This window comes from Leopardus geoffroyi, chromosome C2 (assembly GCF_018350155.1).
Source record: "Leopardus geoffroyi isolate Oge1 chromosome C2, O.geoffroyi_Oge1_pat1.0, whole genome shotgun sequence".
Lineage (NCBI taxonomy): Eukaryota > Metazoa > Chordata > Mammalia > Carnivora > Felidae > Leopardus > Leopardus geoffroyi.
In genome coordinates, this window is record NC_059333.1 from 131,364,215 (window position 1) to 131,390,268 (window position 26,054).

General features: G+C 43.2%; 1 protein-coding gene across 3 annotated transcripts in view; it reads left to right on the plus strand.

Moving 5' to 3' along the window:
• CPNE4 (copine 4) overlaps positions 1 to 19,082 on the plus strand; it is a 495,629-nt gene extending 476,547 nt beyond the window's left edge. For all 3 annotated transcript variants that reach the window (XM_045503637.1, XM_045503636.1, XM_045503638.1), the window contains 5 exons: positions 718 to 772; positions 3,682 to 3,733; positions 5,083 to 5,216; positions 11,276 to 11,512; positions 17,322 to 19,082. In XM_045503637.1, coding sequence (XP_045359593.1) covers positions 718 to 772; positions 3,682 to 3,733; positions 5,083 to 5,216; positions 11,276 to 11,512; positions 17,322 to 17,456 — 613 coding nt within the window. In that variant the 3' untranslated portion in view covers positions 17,457 to 19,082. The remainder of the gene's footprint in view (positions 1 to 717; positions 773 to 3,681; positions 3,734 to 5,082; positions 5,217 to 11,275; positions 11,513 to 17,321) is intronic.
• The last annotated feature ends 6,972 nt before the right edge of the window (positions 19,083 to 26,054 follow it).

Sequence of the window (26,054 nt, forward strand, 5' to 3'; positions counted from 1 at the left end):
CCCATCATTTCACCTCTAGTACAGTAAAGTACGAGGTAAGGTATAACATATGTGAATGAATAAATTAAAGAGAGAAATTTCAATATGCCTAAGAGAAACCAAGCCATGATTCAATTCATGGGCTATCTTTTCATTAAATATTTATGGAGCACACACTCTGTGGCAAGTATTATGCTGAAGAGAGGGGCAAGGGGCAGTTTGGGACAGAGAGGCAGTGGCAGATGTAAAGATATTAATACCAAAAAACAGCATCCCTTTGCATTCAGAAGACATGAAAAGACATGTAAATAATTTATCCTTGTTTGTATGAAATAAAATAATGGGCAAACTGAGTCCTGTAGATGGAACCAAGCTCTGTCAATTAGCCAGCCTTCTAAGCTTCCTGTACACAGTCAACCATTGGAGTTACCTAATTCATGATCACTTTTCAAAGACACAAAAGTAGGCTTGGGGAGGTGAGGAAATCCTGGACCATTATTCCTCAGTATCAAATCTAGCAAAAAGTTATGGGAAGAAATTGCAGACTAATGACTGTAATGAACTTTGGGATTCCTTCTTGATTTTAATTATCCACGCTGCCACTATCCCCTGTTACCACAGATAATCAAGAGCATGAGTCAGCATTTGGCAGAGTAAAATGTCCCAGCAAGGTAACACAGGTTCATGTTTTTCTTCCTCATTGGGTGAACAAATGAAGCAACTTATTTTTTTTTCCAGTGACAAAATGTTCCCGGCCTTTGGATTCGGTGCCAGGATACCCCCAGAGTACACGGTGAGTGAGTATAGATCCTCTGGTGTAAAAAGAATAACTTGGGTTTCCCTCATAGGAATTCACTCTTTTGGCCCTTGATAAAAATATGTAAGTAGAGCCCCAAAACTCAGAAATGGTCTTCAGAACTAGTGAAATTAGCCCCTTGGAGCCTTTTGATGAAACAATCTCCTGGTATTCTGGATGAGTCTTCCCAGAGGGGCACAGGAAGAGTCCCATTGTTGAGCTTCCTGTAGGTATGGTCAGAAACTGAGAAGACGCTCAGGAAGTTGGTCTCCACTGTCTCGGAACCTATCTACGCAGGTGTCCTCTATAGAAAGATCCTATTGATCACAGTGCCAACTGTGAAAGTCCATGACGAGGATTTCTGCAGAATCCCTTAGGCCAAGTCTCTGAGCACCAGGCTTGTGTGGCAGAGAGATACAGAGAAGTCCTGAAGGAGAAGCACTCTGGTTTAGAGTATTGGGGAGCTGAAAGCTTCCCGTGTAAACACTGGAGTCCTATTTGATACCGATTTCTCATGAACACAGAAGACAAAGGTTGTGCAGAGAGATTTGCACTGCAGTGGAGCTGAGGCATTGTGCTGTGGTATACCAGATGCCCCCATGGGACGCTCTCCAGAGAGAACTCTGCTCCCACAGGAGGAAGGGCCTTGGAGAGACAGCAAGGTTCCTGCTTCGAACTCATCAATTCCTCTGAGCTGCAAGCCAAGTGGAAGCAATACTGCTCAGTCATCAGTTTCTCTTTTACCGATTGAGTCTTAAGGCAGGAGGAAAATGCTGACGTTTGCTCCCACACCAGAGCTGTCACACCAAGGGCCTTCCCCTTCTGTGTCCTTTTTGTAAAAAGGGAATCCATCTCCCCGATACTGCTGAAGTGAGCCCTGGATGGAGTGGCATGTCTCCCTGACCTGTCTTCTTTCTTGTTTGCCTTATGCCTCATACTGTCTTCCCTGCTGGGCATGGCTACAGATTTCTAGAAGCTTTTGTTGGAAATGGAGCACATGGAGAGGAAGAACATAGACTGGGAGTTGCTGACTGGTGGCCTGTAGACATTATTCAGGCCACAAATGTATTATATTTGACACAAATTTTTTTTAAGAATTAACCAATTTCAGGGGTGCCTAGGTGACTCGGTCGGTTAAGTGTCCGACTTCGGCTCAGGTCACGATGTCACAGTTCATGAGTTCGAGCCCCACATCAGGCTCTGTGCTGACAGCTCAGAGCCTGGAGCCTGTTTCCGATTCTGTGTCTCCCTCTCTCTCTACTTCTTTCCCGCTCATGCTCTCTCTCTGTCTCTCAAAAATAAATAAACGTTTAAAAAAAAATTTTTTTTAAGAATTAAGCAATTTCATGTAAAATATCAGATTTCTGGCTTCTCTGGAAAAACTAAAAGAACTGACAACACTGAGATTAAGAGATTTCACACGCAAGAATTAGCAGAGCTGAAGAGATGCAATCCCCTTCAGATGGGGATGCTGTCTCAACAGGCATCCTTCACATATCCTCATCTGTGCTCTCACAAAGCCATGCAAATGCCCCTTTGCCGTGCCTAATTTCCCCTCTGCTCTAATAGGCACTGGTGGTCTCAATCAGCCAGGTGCCCCCAGAGAGTTTACAAGGTCATCACAATTTACTTCTTTAGGATAAAATCTCAGAGTTTGTCTTGAAACTGAGCCACAAGCGCCTGTGTCTTAGTTTGCACTTTCCTGGGAATAGATCTTGAGACAAGGATTTGGATGCAAGTTGTTTATTTGAGAGGTGGAGGAAAGCTCAACAGAGGGTGGGAAAATGGGGAGAAGTCAACATAGGGTATGCTAACAAGCCAGTTACCACTGGGGTAGCCAGAGCTGAATTCTTCTGGGGCCTCCAGGAAGACAACGTAGAGTGCACACAGATCCCAAGAGATAAAGGGAGCTGGGGTATTGACATACCATATCCTGTCATCCAGCGAGTGATTAAGGGCTACTCGCCAGGGACATTCATTTCCCAAAACTTTCAGCTAGGCAGGCAAAGCAGGCTCTGGAGGCCTGAGAAAGACTTAAGGTAAGTAAAGCAGGTAAGATGGTTAGAAGTCAGCTGACTTCCTGGAAGTTCTCAGGGCAAAGAAATGTGGGCTAGCATGAACACTAAGAAAAGAGGGGTCTTTTCACACAGTGACCTATTTTCTAGCACCTAATAGAGTCAATGCTTGGAAATAGCCTTTGAAATGCAAGCCTCTATATAATTCCAAATGATCCAATAAAAATGTCCAGATGCCAAAACATCCCTCTTGTTTTATCAGGTTTTAGAAACAAAAAAAGTAAACAATATTTTATTCGACCTTATGGTCCTACCTGGTCTTGCCAGGTAGAGGAATTTGTGCTGGAAGCTTAAAAAGTATATTACTTTATTACTTTTCCAGGAATAGAGTCCATTTTACCTGTATATATCTGAAAATCCTCTGGCCCTATATTTCTGCATATAATGTTAGAATGATTCGTAAATGTCAACAGCTTAGCTGGAGCCTTTATAACCATCACCATGTTGAGCAGACAGCTTGGGTTATTGAGGGTCCAAATAGAGTTCAGCCAAATCTAAGCCTCCAGCCTATGGCCAGTTCTATCTGGAAGCTATTTGGAGTTACATTTTTCTGAAATCTTTTCTTCAATTCCTTTTATATGCCTTATTCTCCCCTCCTGCCAGCATTTATCTGATTCTAGAAAATCTTCCTGTCACCTCAACTCCACGGGGAGCTTAGAATTCACCCTCCATCTCAGATTGATTGTGTAAAGGCTTAAAATGGTTCCTGCTGCTTAACACATAATGAATGTAATGGGCATTTGTTTGCAAACTCTAAGCCCCAGTGCCTCCTTACTGGATTAAAGTTGTAATTCTCCTTTCTTCCTTTTTTAAATTTTAATTGGTGTCTAGGTCTCTCACGACTTCGCAATCAACTTTAATGAAGACAACCCAGAATGTGCAGGTAAATCACACATAAAAGATAGCCAAGGTCTCACATCCCTTCCGTGTGTACCTTTCCTATTTTTGTCTCTCTGCTCTGATACAGTGTGTCAGTTATCCACAGTCATCTGTCCACAGCAGACAGCTAGACTTTCTCTATCCAAATAAACTTACTACTCCAAAGGCAACAGAGAGCCATAATAACAGAGCAGAAAAATAGCCATAAAAGACAGAATGCAGGGGTGCTTGGGTGGCTCAGTTGGTTAAGCATCTGACTTTGGCTCAGGTCATGATCTCATGGTCCATGAGTTCAAGCCCCGCATCAGGTTATGCACTAACAGTGCAGAGCCTACATCGGATTCTGTGTCTCCCCCTCTTTCTGCCCCTCCCCCACTCATTCTCATTCTCTCTCTCTCTCTCTCTCTCTCTCTCTCAAATAAACATTTAAAAAAATTTTTTTAAAGACAGAATGCAGAAGAGGTCTTAAGCTTACAGCAAGAATATTGATAGTAATTTCTGGATTTCTCTGCCAAAGAAACATGGGGGAGAAATTTATCCAATGGGCAGTGATACGCTACCCCTCTTTCTGCTTTCCAAGTTTTCATTAGGGATTTATTTTTCACAACTTCCTCCTGTATAAAGGAATAAAGAGAGGGGGAAACACGGAAATCATTTGACACTTTCAGCATGTTGGCAAAGGATATGGCCTCAGTGACTTCAAACAAGAAGCTTTATGGTTTTGTGCCAGAAAGAGCCTTCTCAAAGGATTTGGTCAGTGTTCCATTATTTCCAGCTAGAAATCCCTCAACATATTCCATTAAATAATGATGATGACACGATGTACACATGACTCCTACGGGTGGCCGAGGGTGATATAGACTAGAGTCAGCAGGTGGTGTGAAATCTAGAGAAACATTAAAGCTGACTTGCCTAGTGGCTGAGAGCACAGCCTTTAGAGAGAGCCAGGCAAGACCCAGGCTTGAATCCTGAGACTATGATTCACTTGCTTTGTGACCTGAGGCAGATCATTTAGCCTCCCCGAGCCTCAGTCTCATCACCTATAAAAGGGGTGTAACATCTATTTCATTGTGCTGTGAAGATCTAATGAAATCTTTTGTGTAAAGTGGGATATTAGGGAAATGTTTGTGGAAAAGGTTGCTTTTGACTTGAGCCTTTAAAGAGAATGATTTCATCAGGAGTGTGGGCAACACCACCGGTGATGTGGTGTTTTCCTTTTTACCTTAAGGACATAAATGTGACATTGAAAAGGACTATTGGGGCAATTTAATGTTTTATTTCTGCATGTGTTTGATTACACATAGATTTAAGGAGATACCGAAGTGCTACTGATCTTTACCAATTTCACCTTAGGAATTCAAGGAGTTGTGGAAGCCTATCAGAGCTGCCTTCCCAAGCTCCAACTCTACGGTCCCACCAACATCGCCCCCATCATTCAGAAGGTCGCCAAGTCAGCATCAGAAGAGACTAACACCAAGGAGGCATCGGTAAGGAGAGGGCTGGTCCTCCTGCTAAACGATGTTCGCTCACCCGGATATTGGCCAGAGCACCCATCCCACTCTGACAATAAATCCAGACATTTCTACTTGTATGAGTTTGGACAAGTGCCTTCACCCTCCCCCACCTTCAGTCTCCTCATCTGAAAAATGAACATAATCATACCCAACTCTGCTGGGTTATTGTGAGGCTCAGAGATGACACATCTCAAATGTCTGCAACATTATCTGAACCCAGGAGACACTCCACACGGAAGCTATTATACTCCATGGCAGGTCATACTCATCTCATACTCCTGGGGCAAAAAAATCGTCCAAAAATAAGCTTGCTTTCCAATGGACCCATACTACAGATGAAAGCAAAGCAAAACAGAAGTAAAACAATGGATGATTCTGTCCCCTGGTGGTCAGATGCAGCAACACAAAACATCATGGCAAAGATTTATTTTACATTCTGTTCATGGTTTTCTTTCTTTCTTTTTTTTTTTAATTTACATCCAAATTAGTTAGCATATAGTGAAACAATGATTTCAGGAGTAGATTCCTTAGTGCCCCTTACCCATTTAGCCCATCCCCCCTCCCACAACCCCTCTAGTAACCCTCAGTTTGTTCTCCATATTTATGAGTCTCTTCTGTTTTGTCCCCCTCCCTGTTTTTATATTATTTTTGTTTCCCTTCCCTTACGTTCATGTTTTGTCTCTTAAAGTCCTCATATGAATGAAGTAATATGATTTTTGTCTTTCTCTGACTGACTAATTTCACTTAGCATTATACTGTCCAGTTCTATCCACGTAGTTGCAAATGGCAAGATTTCATTCTTTTTGATTGCTGAGTAATACTCCATTGTGTGTGTGTGTGTGTGTGTGTGTGTGTGTGTGTATACCACATTTTCTTTATCCAGTCATCCATCGATGGACATTTGGGCTCTTTCCATACTTTTGCTATTGTTGATAGTGCTGCTATAAACATGGGGGTGCATGTGTCCCTTCGAAACAGCACACCTGTATCCCTTGGATAAATGCCTAGTAGTGCAATTGCTGGGTCGTAGGATAGTTCTATTTTTAGTTTTTTGAGGAAACTCCATACTGTTTTCCAGAGTGGCTGCACCAGCTTGCATTCCCATGTTCATGGTTCTCTTAAGAGAAATGTAAACCAAGGCTATAAGGCTGAAAAGAGTTTGGTTTTTTCTCCCCTAAAATCTTAGAGTTGAATATAACCATAATAACTTTTCTATATATCATTTTTAATGATACCGATATCTTTCCTTTCTAGCTTTCTTAATTTAGTAGAATATTGCCAATGTCTGAAATTTTCTCTAGTTTTATCCTGGGTCCAAGATACTGCATTTCCGTGAAGAAGATTATATGCTACTCCCTCATCTCCTGACATGAACTCACCCAACCTATGTGCCCAGGTTCTCAGCCTTCCTCATGTTAGAATAGATGGAGGGCCATGCTGGTACCTGAAGTCAACCTCTTGTCTTGTGTCCTGGAGCACATCCCCTCTCAGTTATCCAAGGACATTGGTCCAGCAGTTATGTTCCCCTTCTCTCCTTATCATCTATTTCCCCTTCCTACTGAAGACTTATTGCCATTAGCAAATAAAACAGGCTATAATCTCTATTTGAATTACAATCTCTCCCTTGACACCACTTTACCCTTTAGCTACTGTCCCTTACTTCACTCTCCTTTAAAGCAAAAGCAGAATCTACCTCACTATCTCGATCCGCCTATACCAGTCAGACTTTCCTCCGCAACATTCTTCTGAAAATTGTACTTCTCAGAGTCAACGGCACCTCCATCTTGCCAAATCCACAGAGGCCATGGAGAAAATCTGAATCCTCACAGATACAAGATTTACAAATAAGGGTTTCAACAGGATCAGTATTTCATTTTCTTTTGTTTAACTTTTTTTCAATCACGGAACTTCAAACTCAAATTCTTCAAATGATACCTTGGTCAGAAGTCCAACATATAAAATGGATTTTAAGAAAATAGACCATTCTTGCTAAATCTGGGCTAAGGAATGAGGTTCAAACTTGTCTGTTCGCCTTTACTTCCTTTATCCCCAAGAGCAGACAAGATATCCCCAGAGCTCCCTACAGCCCAGTTTAAAAACTGAATGATCCCAGCCCCTCTAGCAAACCAGGACCCACAAGAATAAAAAGAGAATAGGGCTGACATGGGTCTGGATTTGGGCCTGATTAAAGCCAGTGTGAGTTTTTGGCCATGACTCACTCCCCCAAGGACAGGCGTGTCTGCTTTGAAAGGACATGTCAGGAATCAGCGAAGGAAGTATCTAATCCACACAACCTCAGATAATTTACCCTGTAGGCCAGAAACACTGATGTTTTTCCCCAGAGATTTTCCCTGTTCTTTGAACAGCGTATGGTCCAGGGCCCCTTGTTATCACTGATAGCTGAAGGTCCTAACCTTGAGCCTCTTGGGCAAGTTGTACAGGGCATCTATGGCTGTCAGATTTTCTTCTCGGTTTTGTGGAACCCTTGTAGGAATAAAAAAAAAAAATCCCCGCCTATCTAAAGACCCCAGTTCATTCAAAGACTGTAATGTTTCATCTGTGAGCATTTTCCTAGCCTGACTTGGGAAGTAACTGCTACTGCTTTCTTTATTGGAAATTTCCATCAGGATTTCGATCCGGCAATGTGCAGCCTGTTACTTTTAGCTAGATTGAACCTGGAAGGATCAGATTCTAAAATCCTGACAATCTTCACAGAGTGGGGGTTCTAGACCTGTTTTGTTCCAGGAGTACCATTAACAGCTGGTGAAGCCCGTGGACTGCTTCTCAGAAATGCTTTTAAATGCACAAATTAAAATATATATTATAAATAAACCAAAAGTATTGAAATGCATTCAACAAAACATTTTTAAATGTAGCTAAGAAGCATGATAAATATAGTAATAAAATGCTTCTTTTATTAACATTAAATTATACGAACTAGTAACTAGTCTAATAATTCTGTAATTTCTAAGTAGTATTGATATAAATGATATAGTAAGATATTTGCAGTCACTGTAATTTAACAGGAAAATATTCTGTGATTTCTATTGGTGATGAAGCTGCAAGTGCAGTTAAAACTAATTTTATTTGCTAATTATATTAATAATTGAAATAATGATAAATTTCAGTTAGAGGTTAGTGAAAATAAAAATGTAATTTTCCCCAAGTTCGCAGACTATCTGAAATCTTTCAACAGTCCACAGGCCCAGGTTAAGAATCCCTACTCTATGGGCTCCTGGTTGGCTTAGTTGGTAGAGCATGCACCTTTTGGCCTTGGGGTTTTGAGTTCAAGTCCCAGTTTGGTGTAGAGCTTACTTAAAGATTAAAATCTTTAAAAAAAATAAAGTAAAATCCCTGCTCTAGATGAAAAGTCAACAAACTACATTCTGCAGTGCGTTTTTCAATGGCTTACAAGCTAAGAAGGGCTTTTACATTTTTAAATGGTTGAAAAAATCAAAAGAAGAATGATAATTTCACGGCACATGGAAATTATATGACATTTAAAACTTCGGACTCCATCAGTAAAATGTTATCAGGGGCGCCTGGGTGGCTCAGTCGGTTAAGCGTCCAACTTCAGCTCAGGTCATGATCTCATGGTTCGTGAGTTCGAGCCCTGCGTCGGGCTCTGTGCTGATAGCTCGGCACCTGGAGCCTGCTTCGGATTCTGTGTCTCCCTCTCTATCTTTCCTCCTCCGCTCTTGCTCTCTCTCTCTGTCTCTCTCTCTCTCTCTGTCTCTCAAAAATAAATAAACATTAAAACAATTTTAAAAAAAGAACACAACCATGCCCATTCATATTAAGTATTGAAATTGCTGTTCTCATATTACGCTAGCAAGATTAGGTTGTTGGATAGAGATTACTAAATTATTGGTTATTGTCCCTTTACAGAAAATATTTTCCCAACCCTATGTCTAGACCATTTCAACTCTAAAGTTTCTTGATGTGGTAGTGTGACTCTCAGGTGTTTTTGTTTCTGGAGACATCGAGCAGGTAAGGATGATCCATCCCTTGGGGCTACAAAGATCAGGTCAGGTGGCAGTTGGGGAAAGTGGAGAAAGGAAGACTAGGGCTCATCTGTTTATGAGTCAGAAGCAATCTCCATCCAGGTGTGGCATCTGCCTGGCCTTCCAAGGCATACCCTGGAAAGGGTGATTTATGATTCTGGTGTATTCTATACCTCTTCCCCATATCTCCCACCACCAAGTTGCCTCCTTCTGCCCGTTCTCTGCACCTTCCTAGCTGTACTATGCGGTCATCCTACTGAAATCTTCCTCCAAACTCCCAGGCTACCTTTTTTTGTAACTGTATAAGACTCAAAGAGCATGGCTATGAATGAAAATGTACAACTGAAATGAACTTGTATATTGGTCGGTTAGCTAGAACTAGGGATGGGTAGTTAATTAATGGACATGGAACAGAAATAGTCTTTACGTTTAACTATATGAAAAGCGTGTAGAACATGTGGCTGTCTTCATCATAGTGTGAATTTCTATTCTCTCCAGTTGCACTTTTGACAGGTTATTTCACCTAAAATGTTTTTTTCAGACTTACAAAGAGAAGTGGGAACCTTTAATGCTACCAGCCTGTGTGCAACCTTTTAAGTAGGATTCTCAAAACCAAATGTTTTCAGAATGTGGCTATTCTATCCAGCCTTTCTTCTTTGAAATATGGCAACTTGAAATGGCTTCATAATCCCACATTTATTCCCTGTAGATGTTGGGCCCATTGCAAAAATTATAGTAGATTGGCATGAGTGGCAGGCCAGGGCCCTACTTCTCTCTCATCTCCCAGTAGAGGCTATCATGATGCCACTCACAGCAGTGATGACCTCTGATAGTCTTCCTTCTCCAGACCCCATAGCACGTCCTGAGCCCTCCCTGTGCTGATGCGTACAGAGCCTCTTCGGCAGTCTCCATCTCAGATGAGCCACCTGCCAGCCTATGCAGGTGGAAAGGGGCCAGCCAGTCTGCAGGCAGGAAGCCACAGGAGCTGAGCACCCACAAGCACACTCGAAGTAGACCATGGTGCATGGCCTCTGGGGAAAGAGATTGCAGCCCTCACCCTCCGCCAGCAAGGCTCTAGACGAGTGCTGTCCACTGGAAATGTAATGGGAGTCGTATATGCAATTTTAATTTCTCTAGTGGCCACATTTTTAAAAGTTAAAGGAATCTAGGGAATTCATTTTATCGAAACCCAATATAACCAAAATATTCTCATCTTAATATATGTTCCGTATAAAAAATTATTAATGAAACATTTTGCATTCTTTCTTTGTACTCAGTCTTCAAAATCCATGTGTATTTACTTACATCATCTTAATTTGGATGCTAAATCATCACCACAAATACTTGATCTTTCTTTAGATTTTATATGTTAATCGTTGAGAAGCTAGATTCACATACCTGAGTGGTTCCAGATGTCCTTCAGAGGTTTCCAATAACTGAATCGAGTCTTCATTTTGAAAGTTAAATTTAAATTCATTTAAATGAAATAAAATTAAAATTCCAGTTCCCCTGTTACTCTAGTCACACTTCAAGGGCTCGGTAGTCACATGGAGCTAGTCGCTATCGTATGGGGCATTGCATTCATAGACTCTGAAAAATCCCACAGCTGAAGAGGATGGGATAAATGGTCTAGTCCCATTCCTCACTTCACAGATGAAGAGACTTAGACCCAGAAGAGGGAAGGAGTTTTCCCAGGAACTCAGAGAGTGAGTCTTTGAAGCGAGGCCCTCTTGACTCCCCTCTGCTGCTCTGTCCACTACCCTGTGCTTTGTAACTGCCACTAAGGTGATTATTAGAATTAACCCACAATTCGTATGCCTGCATTTAAGTTCCATTCATCATAACCTTAAGTCGTTAGGGCTGTAACACTCAATAAAAGACTCCATAAAAAGACAGACTCCATAAAAGTCTGTCAGTACTGGCGCAGTGATCAGTATGCACAGAAGCCTCCTGGGTACATAACTGGTATTGTCCTTGTCTCCCCCACCTCTCCATCCCCATGGTCACCTGGCCTCCAATCAATTGCAGCAATACTTCATCCTGCTGATCCTCACCGACGGCGTCATCACAGACATGGCCGACACCCGGGAGGCCATCGTCCACGCCTCCCACCTCCCCATGTCGGTCATCATCGTCGGGGTGGGCAACGCTGACTTCAGCGACATGCAGATGCTGGATGGTGACGACGGCATTCTGAGGTCACCCAAGGGAGAGCCTGTCCTTCGAGACATCGTCCAGTTCGTGCCCTTCAGGAACTTCAAACACGTACGCATATCTCTGGGGCTTCCCGTGGGAGAGCAGAACCAAAGCAAGCCCACTCCCACATTTTGCCACCAGTGTCTAGGCTGAAGCAATGCTAGCTGTCCCTGCAGGGCCGGGCCATCTCACATGCAGGATACATAGAGCTTGGCTCTTTGGAGAAAGACGTGTGACTTAAGTAAGAGATGAGGAGTCGTGCTAACTGTGGTGGCCAGCGTTTCACTGGCACTTGCCCCCGTCCGTATAATTTCGGCTCTCTTGTGCGCACAGGGCTGCATGCACCTTTGGGCAGGCTGTTCCCTTCCCAAGGGTGCCAGGCTGAAGTAGCAAAGAGAAGCTGAAATTCAGCCTGGGTTCTCCTTGTCAAGCCACGGACCCTCGGAGACGCCTGTGTTTGCCTTGGAAAAGTATAGTTTTGAAATGATAGAGACCTAAATCCTCTATAAATATACAGTAAACAGCATGAAAGATTTAATCTTTAGTGAGGGAACCAGAAAGATAACAAAGCTATTCAAAGGAGGGTATAAAATAGTTGATTATGGTCACGGCGGAGGCGGGGGCGGGCAATTTTGGCATAGGTTTGCTAGGCGGATTCAAAACTGCTTAATAACCAAAAGGGTTAAAAAATAATAATTATCATCTTTAGATTACTTTCTTGACTGGGCAGAAATCTTGTCAGTTTTCTGCAAGTTAACATCTAGCTTTACAGCCTTGGGCTCCCGTCAGTAACAAACAGTAAGTCAAGCAGTGTCACAGTCCCCAGACGACCCCAAAGCAGGCCCACTAGACAATGCTCTGACACGGCCTTAAGAAATTGCTCTGTAACAGGTTTTCGGCATTTCCTAATTTGGGATGATTTTTAACTCAAGGAAAGACACCTTTAAAATGTACACAAAACCCTGCACGTGTAGGGCTGCTGTTGCCCAGAGTAACACCTTCTCTGAGTCACACAAAGGTCCCCTCTGTGCTGGTAGTGGCCCTGAGGGGTTCTTCAGAGCCTCCTCCAGCTGCATCTGGGCGTCACGTGTGTTCTCACAGACAGTCCTCTGTGTTCTTTTGTTCCATGCTGCTTGTGGAGGCCGCTCAAGAGCGGAGCACCCGCAGCCCCTGCTAGCCACGGAGGCCTTGCCTTCTGCTCTGCGTGTGGTGCCAGCAATACCGCTCCCAGGCCTGGCAACTGAACTTGAGCTGCCCCAGCAGGAGGGAATCTCCAGAATCTTAGTGCCCGGAAACCCAGCGGTCCCCTTGGAAATGACAAGAACCCCCTCCTCTCCATGCTACGGAGAGCTCTCTGTCACCTGGACTATTAAGGCAGACCACCAATGCCTACGCTTCCCATCCCCCTGCTGGAAATGTCTTTGGCTTCCCCCTCCAGCCCCTCTGTTCTAAGCCTGAAGTCAGTTATTTAGGGTCAGGCACTCTGCCATCCAACTTGAGCTTTCCCTTCTGACATTTTCTGGAAAAGCCTTTCTCCTCAAGCCCAAAACCCTCATTCAAATGAAACCCTTCACCCTCCTAGCCAATTTATCAGATACATCCAGAAACATCGGAATCCCAATCTGGGCTCACCCTGGGACCCCAGCTACACTGGGTAAGGCAAGTATGAAAGTAGGATGGATGGGTTTATTGTCAACAAGTCCCAGTGCCAGCGTCATAGCCTTTGGCATACGCTTTTCACAAACTGCTGCTTACCACCTTTTTGGGATGGACTTTAAAGCAAACATTCAGATAAATCACAAGCCCAGCAGCCTCCACTGAACCCTACATCTCTTGGCCTACCGAGACCACTTAGAGAGATCCCTGCACACTCCAGGGCTCCTTGAAAGATAAGGTATTGCTCATAGCCTTACAGCCACACAATTGCTATTTGCCCTTTAAGGAGAACTGTGTGTAATTAGAATCATTAAAGGAGCCAAACATCAATCCCTGGTTACAGCCTTGAGTACAAAGGGAGCTCCAAGTAACACCAAGCCCCCAGAAAGCACATAGGCACTAGTGGGGGGTGTGGGCTAGCTGTGGAGGAGGCTGTTTGCCTGGGGAGGGTGTTTCCAAATGAAACCACTTACTAAATAAAAGAGCCTCAGCAAGCCCTCAGGTCATCTGCATGGGGACAGCGAGGAGTGTTATCTGCTAGGTGGAGGGATGTTTTAGAGCAGGCTAGATTTGCTGCAATTGTGTTCACCAATGAAGCTATCACTTCCCCCAAACCATCCTCTCTCTGTCCCTGCATGCACACATTTGTGCAAACACACACACACACACACACACATACACACACACACACACACACACACATCTGTGTGCTACAGCAATGCCACAGAGCCATGCAAGTTCTCGCCTCTCCTCCAGCTTCCTCGTATTCCTCAAACACTCATGGAGCACCTTCTGTGGGCACAGCATGTGCTAGACTAGGACCACAGTGAGATGATAAAGCCACAGAGCCAGGCCTCGAGGAATTTTCTGGAGAACTACATGGTTGGGACATACGTGTCAGCAGAAAACTCCCATGCTAAGCAACCTGTGGGTGATTGAAAAGGGTTCAAATGTTGCTCTAGGATTTCAGAGCAGAGAGGAGCAGCAGAGAGGAAAGCCTCACAGCTTGAGGTCGTAAAAGGAAGAAGGACAGAGCCTTGGTGGGCAGGGAGGTGAGGGGGCGTCAGCAACAAGGGAAGCGCCCTGATCAGGGTGAGGGAGTGGGTGCTGCTTGCGCGTGTCTGGGGCACAGAGTCTCTAGCAGCTCTGTGGGTGACGAAAACAACACCAGGGGCATATCACCCACCTTATCTTCGTGGATTTCAGATTACAGTTTGAAAACTGTCATCATCCAAACGAATCTACTCTGAATTCAATACACAGTAAATAAAATGGAAGGTGAGCTGGTATCATTTCATATAAGCCAGTCACCCATGAACTGCCTCTCTTTGCATAATAACTCAAAGCTTTGAAGTGGACAAGGCACAGACTCTGAGCTGTGTGGCTCTGGGCAAGTTATTTAACCTTTCTGTGCCATAGACTTTCATCTGTAAAATGAGGCAAATGACAAATACATTGGGAGAATGAAGGTGGTACCTATATAAAGCTTGGCACAGCAGCTGGGCGTCATGGGTAGTTAATAAATACAGCTGCAAATACCAGCTGTGTTCACCTTTTTGGCCTTTTCCCAACCAGATCATGCCCTCAAGCCCTAACTGCTCACCAGAGCCACCAGAGCCAGCCCAGATATGCAAAAGAATGGGAGAGTCATTTAGAAACTATGCTGTCTAGGGGCGCCTGGGTGTCTCAGTAGGTTACGCGTCTGACTTTGGCTCAGGTCATGATCTCAAGGTTCATGGGTTCAAACCCCATGTCTGCACTTTCAGCGCAGAGCCTGCTTGGGATTCTCTCTCTCTCCCTCTCTCTGCCCCTCCCCCACTCATGCTTTCTCTCTCTCTTTCTCTCTCAAAGTGAATGAATAAATTAAAAAAAGAAAAAAGAAAAAAAACTGTGCTAATACAGTGACAAATAGCCACATGCAGCTGTTTAAATTAATTTAAATACATTTTAAATAAAATTTAAAATTCAGTTTTTCATTCACATCAGCCACATTTCAAGGGCTCGATAATCACATGAGTCTAGTGACTGCCATACTGGACAGTGCATATATAGAATATTTCCATCACTGTACAAAGTTCTACTTGCCAGCATTAGTTAGGGATATCTTTGTCTTCAAATAACAGCAAATTCATCTTACAGGGGATTACACAAGTGGTTCTTAACCAGGGACAACTTTGGCAACATCTGGAGACACTTATGATAGTGACAGTTTTGGGTGCTACTAGCAGGTAGTGGGTAGAGGCCAGGGGTGCTGTTAAACATCACAATGCACAGGACAGTTCCCCACACCAAGAATTAGCTGGCCCAAAATAGCAACAGTGCCAAAATTGAGAGATTCTGGATTGTGTAAATACAAATACATTGTTCTTCTGTAACGAGAAGTTAGGGACTGGCAGCTGCTGACATCTTTTTTTCAGTGATTTGATAGTATCAGGGCAAGCACTTGATGATTCCCTTTGCTGTTGTCTCATGATGATAAAACAGTTGCCGTAGCTCCAGGAATTACATTCTAGTTCAAAGAAAAAAAAAGAAAAGGAAAGGGAAACAAAGCCTATTATGTCTGTGCCCTCTAATCAGGAAAAAAAAAAAGCTTTCCAAGAAACAGCCTTATGTCTCAAAGGACAAAACTGGGGCCTATGGCCATCCTTAGGTTCAAGGGAGGCTGGGAAATTAAGTATTTGGCTTTCTAGCCTTTATATGACATGTGGCCAGAGAGTAAACTACAGTAGGAATGACTTTCATAGTTACCCCAGTGTACATGTGGACCATGCTGTAACACACAACCCTGAGCAGACATTTATAAACTAACAGAGCATTCACAGATGTCAGGTGCCCAACATGCTAAGACATCTTTGAAATGTGAGAGGTCACTTTAGAAAAACTCCCCATCATGTTTTCAAGATATGTGTCTCTATTTTGAGCCTCCTCAAAACTGTGTGAGATAAAACCTATCCCTATTCTTTGCTGTTTTGTCTCCAAGAACACAGGGGCTCAGCCAAGTTGAATGGCTGAGTGGCAAGCCACAGAAGAAGGAAAGAGCAAGAAACCAGGTCATTCAGCATTTAGTCGAACTCTCTTTCTTTCCTTTGCTGAGGAATCTCAAGCACTCGTTAACTGGTCCCTCGGCTTCAAGATTTAAAGTTCAATAACAGCTAATAATGAGACTAGGGCAATTTTATTTGCCCGGAGTCTGGAAAGTTAGTACTGAATGCCAGAACCGGAGGTCAGATCCAGCTCTGTATGACTCCAGAGTCCATGCAGAATACCAACCTCCACCTTCCTCTGCCCCAAATCATACAGGGGGACCAGACTACATTAATTAGTGGTATTCAAGACCCTCCATCACCTGGCCTCAAGCTTATCTTCCAACAGAATACTCCAACAATCCTGCATCCCCCAACACACACACACACACACACACACACACACACACACACTTCTTTCAGCCCCATCAGATGACTCCCTGTCCCTAGAATGATCAAACGTCATTCCCCTTCTTCTCTACATTTTAAAACATGCCTAACTTAAATCCCACCTCCTCTTGGAAGTCTGCTGTGATTTCCTCTAATATGACTTGGTCTTTTCATTTTCTGTGCTCTCGTCCCAGAGCATTAATGACTCTAGAACAGTGCTTCCCAAATTTCAGTTCACATAGGAATCACCCTACGGGCACCAAGTTAAAATGCAGATGATGATTCAGTAGCTCTGGGATGTGTCTAACGTTGTACGTTTCTATTAAGCTCCCATGTAACGTGCTGTTGTTCTGTGGTATGTACCATGTTCACGCTCACAGTAGAGTTCATTTTGGCCACACCAGGCTCCCCTGTCATGATTATACCTCCTTTAATGGCAAGAACTACAAACTCTTATAAACCCTGGCATCGTGCCTGGACTCGAACACAACTTGGGAACCAAACTTAAAGACAATTCATTCTGCTGTCCAACTTTCACCCGTCTTCAGCTGTGGATAGCTTTATATTTTGAGACAGGCATGAAAAATATAATTATTAAATGAAAGGTTCATTTTCCAACAATCTAACAACTCTCTTGCTTGGAGTAGATGACCAACAAATATCGATTGATTGAATGAATGAATGAATGAATGAATGAGAGAGAGAGAGAGGGTAGCAGCTCAGAGCAAGACTGCAGTCTTGTAGGCTGATTCTGGATCAGATTCCTTGGGCTAGGTGCCAAAGTCACGGTGATTTCTTCCTCCCTGCAGGCATCTCCAGCTGCCCTGGCAAAGAGTGTGTTGGCCGAAGTCCCAAATCAAGTCGTGGACTATTACAATGGCAAAGGGATTAAGCCAAAATGTTCATCAGAAATGTATGAGTCTTCCAGAACACTAGCGCCGTGAACTCCGCACGCTTTTCCAGAGTTCTGAAACACTATTCCTGATAACATTTACTACTTCTACTACTCCTGTACTTAAAGACACACACACATACACATTTAAAAAATAGCACGTTTGGGTGATTTTTAACTAACTGACAATTTTTTTTGCATGTGTAGCCCTGAGGCCTGGATCTGTTAAGCTCTTGTATTGTCAAAGACTTTTTACAAGGAAACACAAATAATTGTAACTTACTCTTTACATTATAGCATGTCGCCTTGAAATAAAATGTTGTCTGTATCCGTTTTTTATACAGGTTTGTCGAAATTTTGCTAAATTTCTTATTATCTTTACACTGTGAAGCATTTTGAAACATTTACCGAACGTCGATAGCCAAAACATATTTGGTTTTATCTGCTACGGGATGAGAGACTTTTCAAAATGGCAGATGCATGGACTGTATTTTGCATGTTTAAAATAAAAACAAACCAACAAACAAACCACACTGTTTTTTGCAGTTGTTATCTATAATCCCTCCCTGCTAAGAACGGTCTCTTTGCTGAAGAAAAGGTTCATTCACCTAGACATAGACTTCTAGAAGTGGGTCTGGGGCACCTCTCAGCCCAGCACCTCTCAGACTTGACTGTGCACACAGACTACCTGAGGATCTTGTTAAAATTCAGACTGGTGCAACAGGTCCACAAGACCCAAGATTCTGCATCTCTAACAAGGTCCCAGGTGACGCCATTGCAGTCTACACTGAAGAGTACTGAGGTTCTAGGCTTTGGGGTATCATCCTAGAGACCGTCTGAAACAGGGAAGCACCTCGTCTGCTTGCGAAGGGCACTTGTCCCCTGCCAGTAGCACAAAAGTCCCACCTGTCTCCGAGGTGGGAATAGAAAGTAGTGAAACTGATTCCAGAAGCTGCATACCCCAAATCAGTCTCACTGCTTTATAGTCACTCCTCTCTCTTAAAAAGACTAGGGAGGGTTCCTCCTTGCCAGCCCCTGCCCTCTTAAAGGAGGCATCACACGACCTCAACAGGGATGGTTCCATTTTTATGTCAATCCTTAGGAGAGACCTCAGAGTCTTCAGTGGGACCACAACAATGGAAACTTGTTCATGGCCAATGGCCATGTGGTATGGTTCTCCAGAAACTTGGCCCACCGAGCTGATCTTTAAGCTTAGTGTCGGGCTTCTGACTGCCTCTTTTTATCACTCCTGAGAGCAAATTCTACCAGCAGAAATGCCTAGAATCATTGTTCTGCGTGGAGGTGTTTTGTTTTGATAGAAACCGGCCAGTCTTGAACGAGAACGAATGTTTCCCTTGTCTAATGTTCACACAGAGAAATGGACAAGTGTTTTGCAGGTATAAAAGGCACAAGGAGGAACTTATTTTTGGTCAGAGCATTGGGGAAGTAAATCACAAGGCAAAATAGATCTGTTTGTTGTTTGTTGCAGAAGTATTAATAAGCAAATCAAATGCCTTGTATGATCTCCAGTGTTATAATTATAGATCCTAACTTTGCAAATACATGTCAGCCAAATGCACAACATTTTGGGAATGATGGTTAAAAAAAATGTATGACTGAAAAAAATCATAAATATTTAAACTGTACTGTTTTATGAATAAATTGAGTACTTACAGAATTTTTTCCAAGAGTTATAGTCGTGTTTCTCTTTTCCAGGCAATTTGCTAGCAGTGATTTATTTCATGTAGATGACACACCCTCAGATTAGGACTCGCTCTTTCACAGTCCCATAGAAACACATGGATCATTGTTTTTGACAAACAAGGATTCAACTATTAAGGCCCTATTGTACAGAATTATCTGATGGTGGTTTCTGTCATCAGATGCGCTTCCATGTCGATGTGCCTAGAACATAGTAATAAGCAGTCCATAGATATTTAATGAATAAAGAGATGACTAATCAAATGAAAGAATGAATGAATGGACTTGTTAATGTGCCTCGTGATTGATCTCAAATCTATTGTAGATTTAACAGGTGAGTTAAGTGGATATGGCTGTTAATCATGTCATTCTCAAATATCTGTTGGGATCTGTTACATTCATGTCAGGATCCCTGGGATCTGTGAGGTAGGGTGACAAGGACAGAGTCTAGTTTGCCTGGCAGAACCTGATGGCGGCTTACTTGAATTTTCATAGCCAGACTGAAGCCCGGCTCAAAAGAAGAATAGAAATAGTAGCTAACAGTCATTGAAGGCTTACTGGTGCCAGGTCCTGTCCCAAGTGCTTGCCACATACTATCTCATTTAATTCTCCCAAAAGCCATATGAGGTAGATAATCCTACTAGTCTCATTTTGCAGATAAGAAAACTGAGCCACAGAGATCTCACGAACCGTGAGATCATGACCTGAGCCAAAATCGAGTCAGAAGCTTAACCGACTGAGCCACCCACGTGCCCCATGGCTCCCGAGCCCATTTCCTAATCCCAAATTCAGCTATCTCCTGGCACTATACCTACCCACTTGCCATATTGAGCAGTAGATACTTAGGACATTTGAGAGAATGAGTCCTAAAACTTGATCTTTGCCTCCATTTCAGAAATTTCTCTGGGTCATCTAGTATCTCAGCCTCTTGATGTGGGCTCTTGGCATCTTGTGATGTAACATCCCCCTGGGAGCCGTGGAAGAGACTCAGGATACTCAGGTCTTCCCAATTTCCTGCCACCAAGGAGACCATGTAGATCAGGTATTACAAACACGAATGCTCCCAGGAGCTGAGCAAGCCATGTGAGTGACTGAGGAGGAACAGGTTAAAACAAGGGACATAAAGAGAAGAGTGTGGTGAGGATGGAGAGAAACTAGAAAGCACGTGTCCACAAAAGGGCATAGCTCCAGGGCCCTGGCACAAGTGTGAAAGCAATGCAGCCAGTCCCTCCGGTTCTCAAAAGAATTGGAACATGTGATCTTTCACATAAAACTCAGCAATTTGTAAATGTGGCAAATTCATTCAAACTCCCACAATTGTTTTAAATACAACAAGGACCAAACTGTAAGAGGCAAAGGAAAAATATCTCTGAGCTTAAATTGGCTGGGAGGGTGAGTTTGGAACCACCGAGTTCTATCCATGTGTGGTCTGCCCTCCACTGGGCCTCAGTAGACAACGTACACTCCAAAATTCCTGGACAACCCACAGATATTTTATTTCTGTGGTTTATATCTATCGACATTTGCTGCAATTTGAAATTGAAACTTAAAATATATTTACTAACTCATTTACATAACACTAATATACCCATTACACACTAACATAAAGAAACTATTTTTATTTTAAAAACTGTATTTCAGGGCACCTGGGTGGCTCGGTCGTTTAAGTGACCGACTTGGGCTCAGGTCATGATCTCGTGGTTCGTGAATTCGAGCCGCGCATCAGGCTCTGTGCTGACAGCTCAGTGCCTGGAGCCTGCTTCAGATTCTGTCTCCCTTTCTCTCTGCCCCTCCCCCGCTTACTCTCTGTTTCTCTACCTCAAAAATAAAATAACGATAAAAAAATTTTTTTAACTATATTTCAAAATAAAATAACATAAAAAACTATATTTTCAGGGCACCTGCTGGTTCATTCGGAAAAGCATGCAACTCTTGATCTCAGGATCGTGAGTTTGAGCCCTCTGTTGGGTGTAGAGATTATGAATGAATGAATGAATTAATTAATTAATTTTCAAAGACAAAAAATAGTGACGCAAGCAGCATTGTACATCTTGCTTAATAAATGCCAGCTGGATTCTCATATCTGATTCTGCATTCACCCTGCTGTGTAATGATGTTTTGGGTTGAAGTACAACGAGGAAAATCTAGCCTTGCATGGCTATGTAGTTGGTACGGGGAGGGGGACTTTCAGCCTTCTCAGATAATTGTGCAAATTCTTTTCACCACAGCACATCTCAAGAAGTGGTAGTTTCTTAAAGGTTAGTTGCAATGTCGAACGTGAAACCCTATCAAAAACCCTTCCTGGCATTTTCAATGTTCTTGTACCCATGCGTGACTTTGTAACATCACACACTGATCACTTGGAAAATATTGACCCGCTCACTGATTTAGATGCTCCAAATGCTTACATAGTTTATTTTGAAATACCAAAAAAAAAAAAAAAAAAAAAAAGAAGTCACTTTCTTTTGTTGTATAATAACACTGCCTATCTCCTCAGACAAAGTATTGAGAATCTGTCAAATTATAGCGGCAGACTTAGGTTTTCCAAAATTCTAATCTTTGCTAGAAAGCTCAAATGTTTTCACTGGCAACAAACGCTGTCAGTTGTTTTTGTTGAAATGACAGATGCATTTCCTTCATTTTCAAGAAAGTATCTCCCAAATACCCACATCTGAGTAACTCTAGTTTATGTCAGTCTTTTTGTTTTCCAAGTAAAAATGGTGTTCTGTGGAGAAAAAACAAAACAAAACAAAACAGAAAAAGCAGCCCATTGAGGATACAACACGAAGGCGCACGCGTCTTTAAGGCAAGCATCTTCGGTTGGACGACAGCAAGCGTGCTGTGTGAGGGCTTTGTGCTCTGTCACCCAGCATATGAAAAAGACATAGACTTAAGGGTCAAGACGTAATAAAACTGCTAATTTTTCTGCTCCACCAAGAACATCCTTAGGTGAAACCGCATGTTCTTTCCTGAAAGGGTGTGATGGAGAAAAATAAAATGGCCTCTGCTAAAGTGTGGCACCACCTTCTTGATGGGAACTGAGACTCCAGCAGTTTGCCCACCATCGCTTTTGCACCATTGGTGCAAATGTTCAAGACAGGGAAAGAGGTACATAACATCTTAGCATTATTATGAAAATAGTTTTTACCTCACAGACTCCCTGTGAGGAGGGTCTCGGGGACCTTCAGGAACCACACTTTGAGAACCGCTCGCTCTAGACCATTTGACAAAGCGTGTGTTTGTTTACTATTCCTGCATTACAGATTACCACAAGCTTAGTGGCTTAAAACAACACATATTTATGACCGCAGTTTCTGTAGATCACAAGTCTAGGAAGACAGCTGGGTCCTCGGCTAAGGCCTCAGGAAGCCAAAATCAAGATGTCAGCAGGATTGCGTTCCAGGTGAAAGAATCTGCTTCCAGGTGTATTCAGGTTGTCGGATGTGGCTGTAGAACGGAAGTTCCATTTTCTTACTGGCTGTCATTTGGGAGTGGGAGAGTGGTCTTTACTCCCAGAGGCTTTCCACATCCCTTCCATGCTTTCCAAACGGCCCCTCCAGCACTGGTGGGTCAAGTAAGTACCTCTCAAACATTGAATCTCTCAGGCTTGTGTGGCATCCATCTGCCTCCTGCCAGAGAAAAGTTCTCTGCTTTTAAAGGTTCATGTGATGAGACTGCACCACCCAGGTAACCCAGGATCCACTATCCTGAGATCTGTAACTTTAGTTACATCTGCCAAGTCCCTGGTGTCATGAAATATAACATGTTCGTAGGTTCTAGGGATTCGGGGTTGGATGTTTCACAGGCCATTCTGCCTGCCACAAAGGGAATGCAGGATATTGCCAGACGATTCTAAAAGGAAATGTGGTGTGTTCAAGAACTGTACAAGGGCTGCCCACAGAGACAGAAGGAGGATATAGATGAGGTCAAGGAGGACAGAAGGAGGATATAGATGAGGTGGTAAAAATACCTGCTGACTCCAAATCTCTGCCCAGGAGAGCTCATTCTAAATCTGTTTGAATACCTCCCTTTTTCAGTCTTTCCAGCACTTGCTAAATACCAATCCTGCACTAGGCTTGAAGGTGAGGATGAGGAGTGGGATGGGGGTGGGCGGGGGTGAGGCTTGAAAGAAGCAGGAGGTAAAACACGTGGTGTCTGTTCTGCTCACAACCTAGAGCTGCCCTCTGATTCTGGGACTTTGGAATCTTATTGTACATATTTTACATGCCTTAGCATTTAAAACATATAATATTTAAGGACTTCCTCATGAAGATGTTCTTAAGTACTGAGAGTAGAAGAGTAGAGGGAGACAGGTAGGGACACAGGCAAGAAGAAACAGAAAGCCTGCCAGCCATTTGCATCGTCATCCTCTGCTTTGCCCCACATGTGAAATAGACCTACAAATGGGACCTAAAAATTCTACTTTCTAAATATGTCTAGACTCTGTGCCCTCCTCCTGAGCATGGTTGAGTGGAGATACCTAGTGTTTTCAAGCCAGGATAAGTGGATCCAAATCCAATCTTTGCTACTCGAGAGTTGGATAATGTCTCCGAGTCTCCATTTTCCCATCTATGAACACAACGTGCATCTGAGTTCCATTGTCCCACTGGCTTACTGGCTGTCAGTTGGGGGTGGCCTAGCGGTCTTTACTTTTTGTCCACCTCTAGCCATCCCACTGTTAGCTAATGACCTCTTCACATTGTGTTTATGGAAGCTTCCCATGCCACCTTCACTCAGTTGACTTCTACTCATCTTTGAAGTCTCAGCTCAGGTGCCATCTGGCTTCAGAAGCCCCTGGACTTGGCCAAGCGTTCTTCCTGACAGTCCTCTCCTTTCACCTGTACGTGCCTCCATCAGAACCTCTCTCTCCAACTAGAACTAAGTCTCTCCCACAGAGCAGAGCCCTGTCTTACCCACCTTTTTCACTCTTGTGTCCTATTATTGGCCATTGATTCACGATTAGAACATGCAGGAATAAATCAGGAAAGGAGGGGTGCCTTCTGATGGGAGGGAATAAGGTGTGTGTTAGAACCTCGCTGCGGTCCTCTGAGAAATGCACCTGCTGAGCACATGTCAGATTCTGGTGCATCAACTTCCATTACACAGAAATTCTCAGCTTAAGTCAAAGATTTTCAGGCAAATACCATTAAGGACAACAAACTTACAACACAAGAGAATGTAGTCAGTGCCTTAAGGTTTACGTAAAGCAATTACATAATCCAGAGATCTCCCAAGCTTCTCCAGCCTTTCATTAAAAATCCCAATAGAGGGCGCCTGGGTGGCGCAGTCGGTTGAGCGTCTGACTTCAGCCAGGTCACGATCTCGCGGTCTGTGAGTTCGAGCCCCGCGTCGGGCTCTGGGCTGATGGCTCAGAGCCTGGAGCCTGTTTCCGATTCTGTGTCTCCCTCTCTCTCTGCCCCTCCCCCGTTCATGCTCTGTCTCTCTCTGTACCCAAAAAAATAAATAAACGTTGAAAAAAAAAAAATCCCAATAGAATACAGTGATTGGTAGAGATGATGGTGCACAACACTGTGAGTGCACAGACTGTCACTGAATTGTCCACTTAACATAACGTATATAACATATATAACAGAAAATTAGCAATTTTAATTTCACCTCAATTTAAAACAAAACAAGGGGCGCCTGAGTGCTCAGTCGGTTAAGCGTCTAACTTCGGCTCAGGTCATGATCTCACAGTTCGTGGGTTCGAGCCCCGCATGGGGCTCTGTGCTGACAGCTCAGAGCCTGGAGCCCGCTTTGGATTCTGTGTCTCCCTCTCTCTCTGCCCCTCCCCCCCTTGCACTCTGTCTCTGTCTCTCAAAAATAAACAAACGTTTAAAAAACAAAACAAAACATGTTCTAATAGCCCAGCTGATTTGATTAACAGGCAATCCAGTGGCTCATCAGGTGCCCCTCCCAAACCCAGCCTCCTTTCTCACCTTGGACCTGGCTTCAGGTTCTTTTGCTAATCACCTCCTGCCACTAATATCTCATTAACACATTTCTGGGCTGCTGAGTTTTTCTTTAAATCATACTTCACCACCCACTCCCCACACCCACCACCACAGCCACAGTTCTTTTGCTGAACCCCGTGAACTCCAGCTGAGAACACACAGCAGTACTTAACAGAAATTTTCCTGCATACTGGAACCAAACAAAAGAAATTTTAATGCGAAGAAGACACACTTAAAACCGGATGCCTTGTTTGTGCTGAGAACTCACGGATTATAAAATGCATCATTAATTTAACAACCCATAGGAGGAAAAGAAACACTTCATTAAATATTTACAGAAGTCTTCATATTCCCCCAAAATATCACACGTTTAACCCCACAATCCCATTGTCCTTTCTCCTTTGGTGACAAAATACATCTAAGCCTTCTTCATGTTGTGGCTTTAAAGGTTCTTCCACTGTGAGCAGTTATTCAGAGCACCACAAAGAAATGTTGGGATTCGTAACTATGCTTGGGACCCTGACCTTTTCGGATCTTCAGGGTGAGTAAAATAATTCTGAAGTTTACCCAAGAACACTGGGGTTTTGTATGCATTTCCTATTTGATTAAACTTACAGTGGTTTCTATTTTAAAAGCCCGTTGTGGAATCACAAAGGAGCACCAGGCTGCCTTTCCACCCCATGTGTGTTTCGAATTCCTCGGAGCATGAGAGGATCCTAAAACTGTGGCCTTGTTGACAGAACACAAAAATACTTTTCCCCGGAAAGTAAATACAGCTTCAGGTTCTGACAGTATGAATAATTTCTCTAGTCTTGCTCAAGAATTTCTGAAAGAAAAAAAAATAGATTCAAACATGCACTGGTGTCTTATAGTATATGGAGTGCCCTTTCCCTTTATGCACACGTGTGCGTACACATATGTATGCACATGTGCGTATATTCATTAACTTTCACTTTTGTAAAACTGAAAGCAAAACCCAAGGTTGGCAGGCTCAC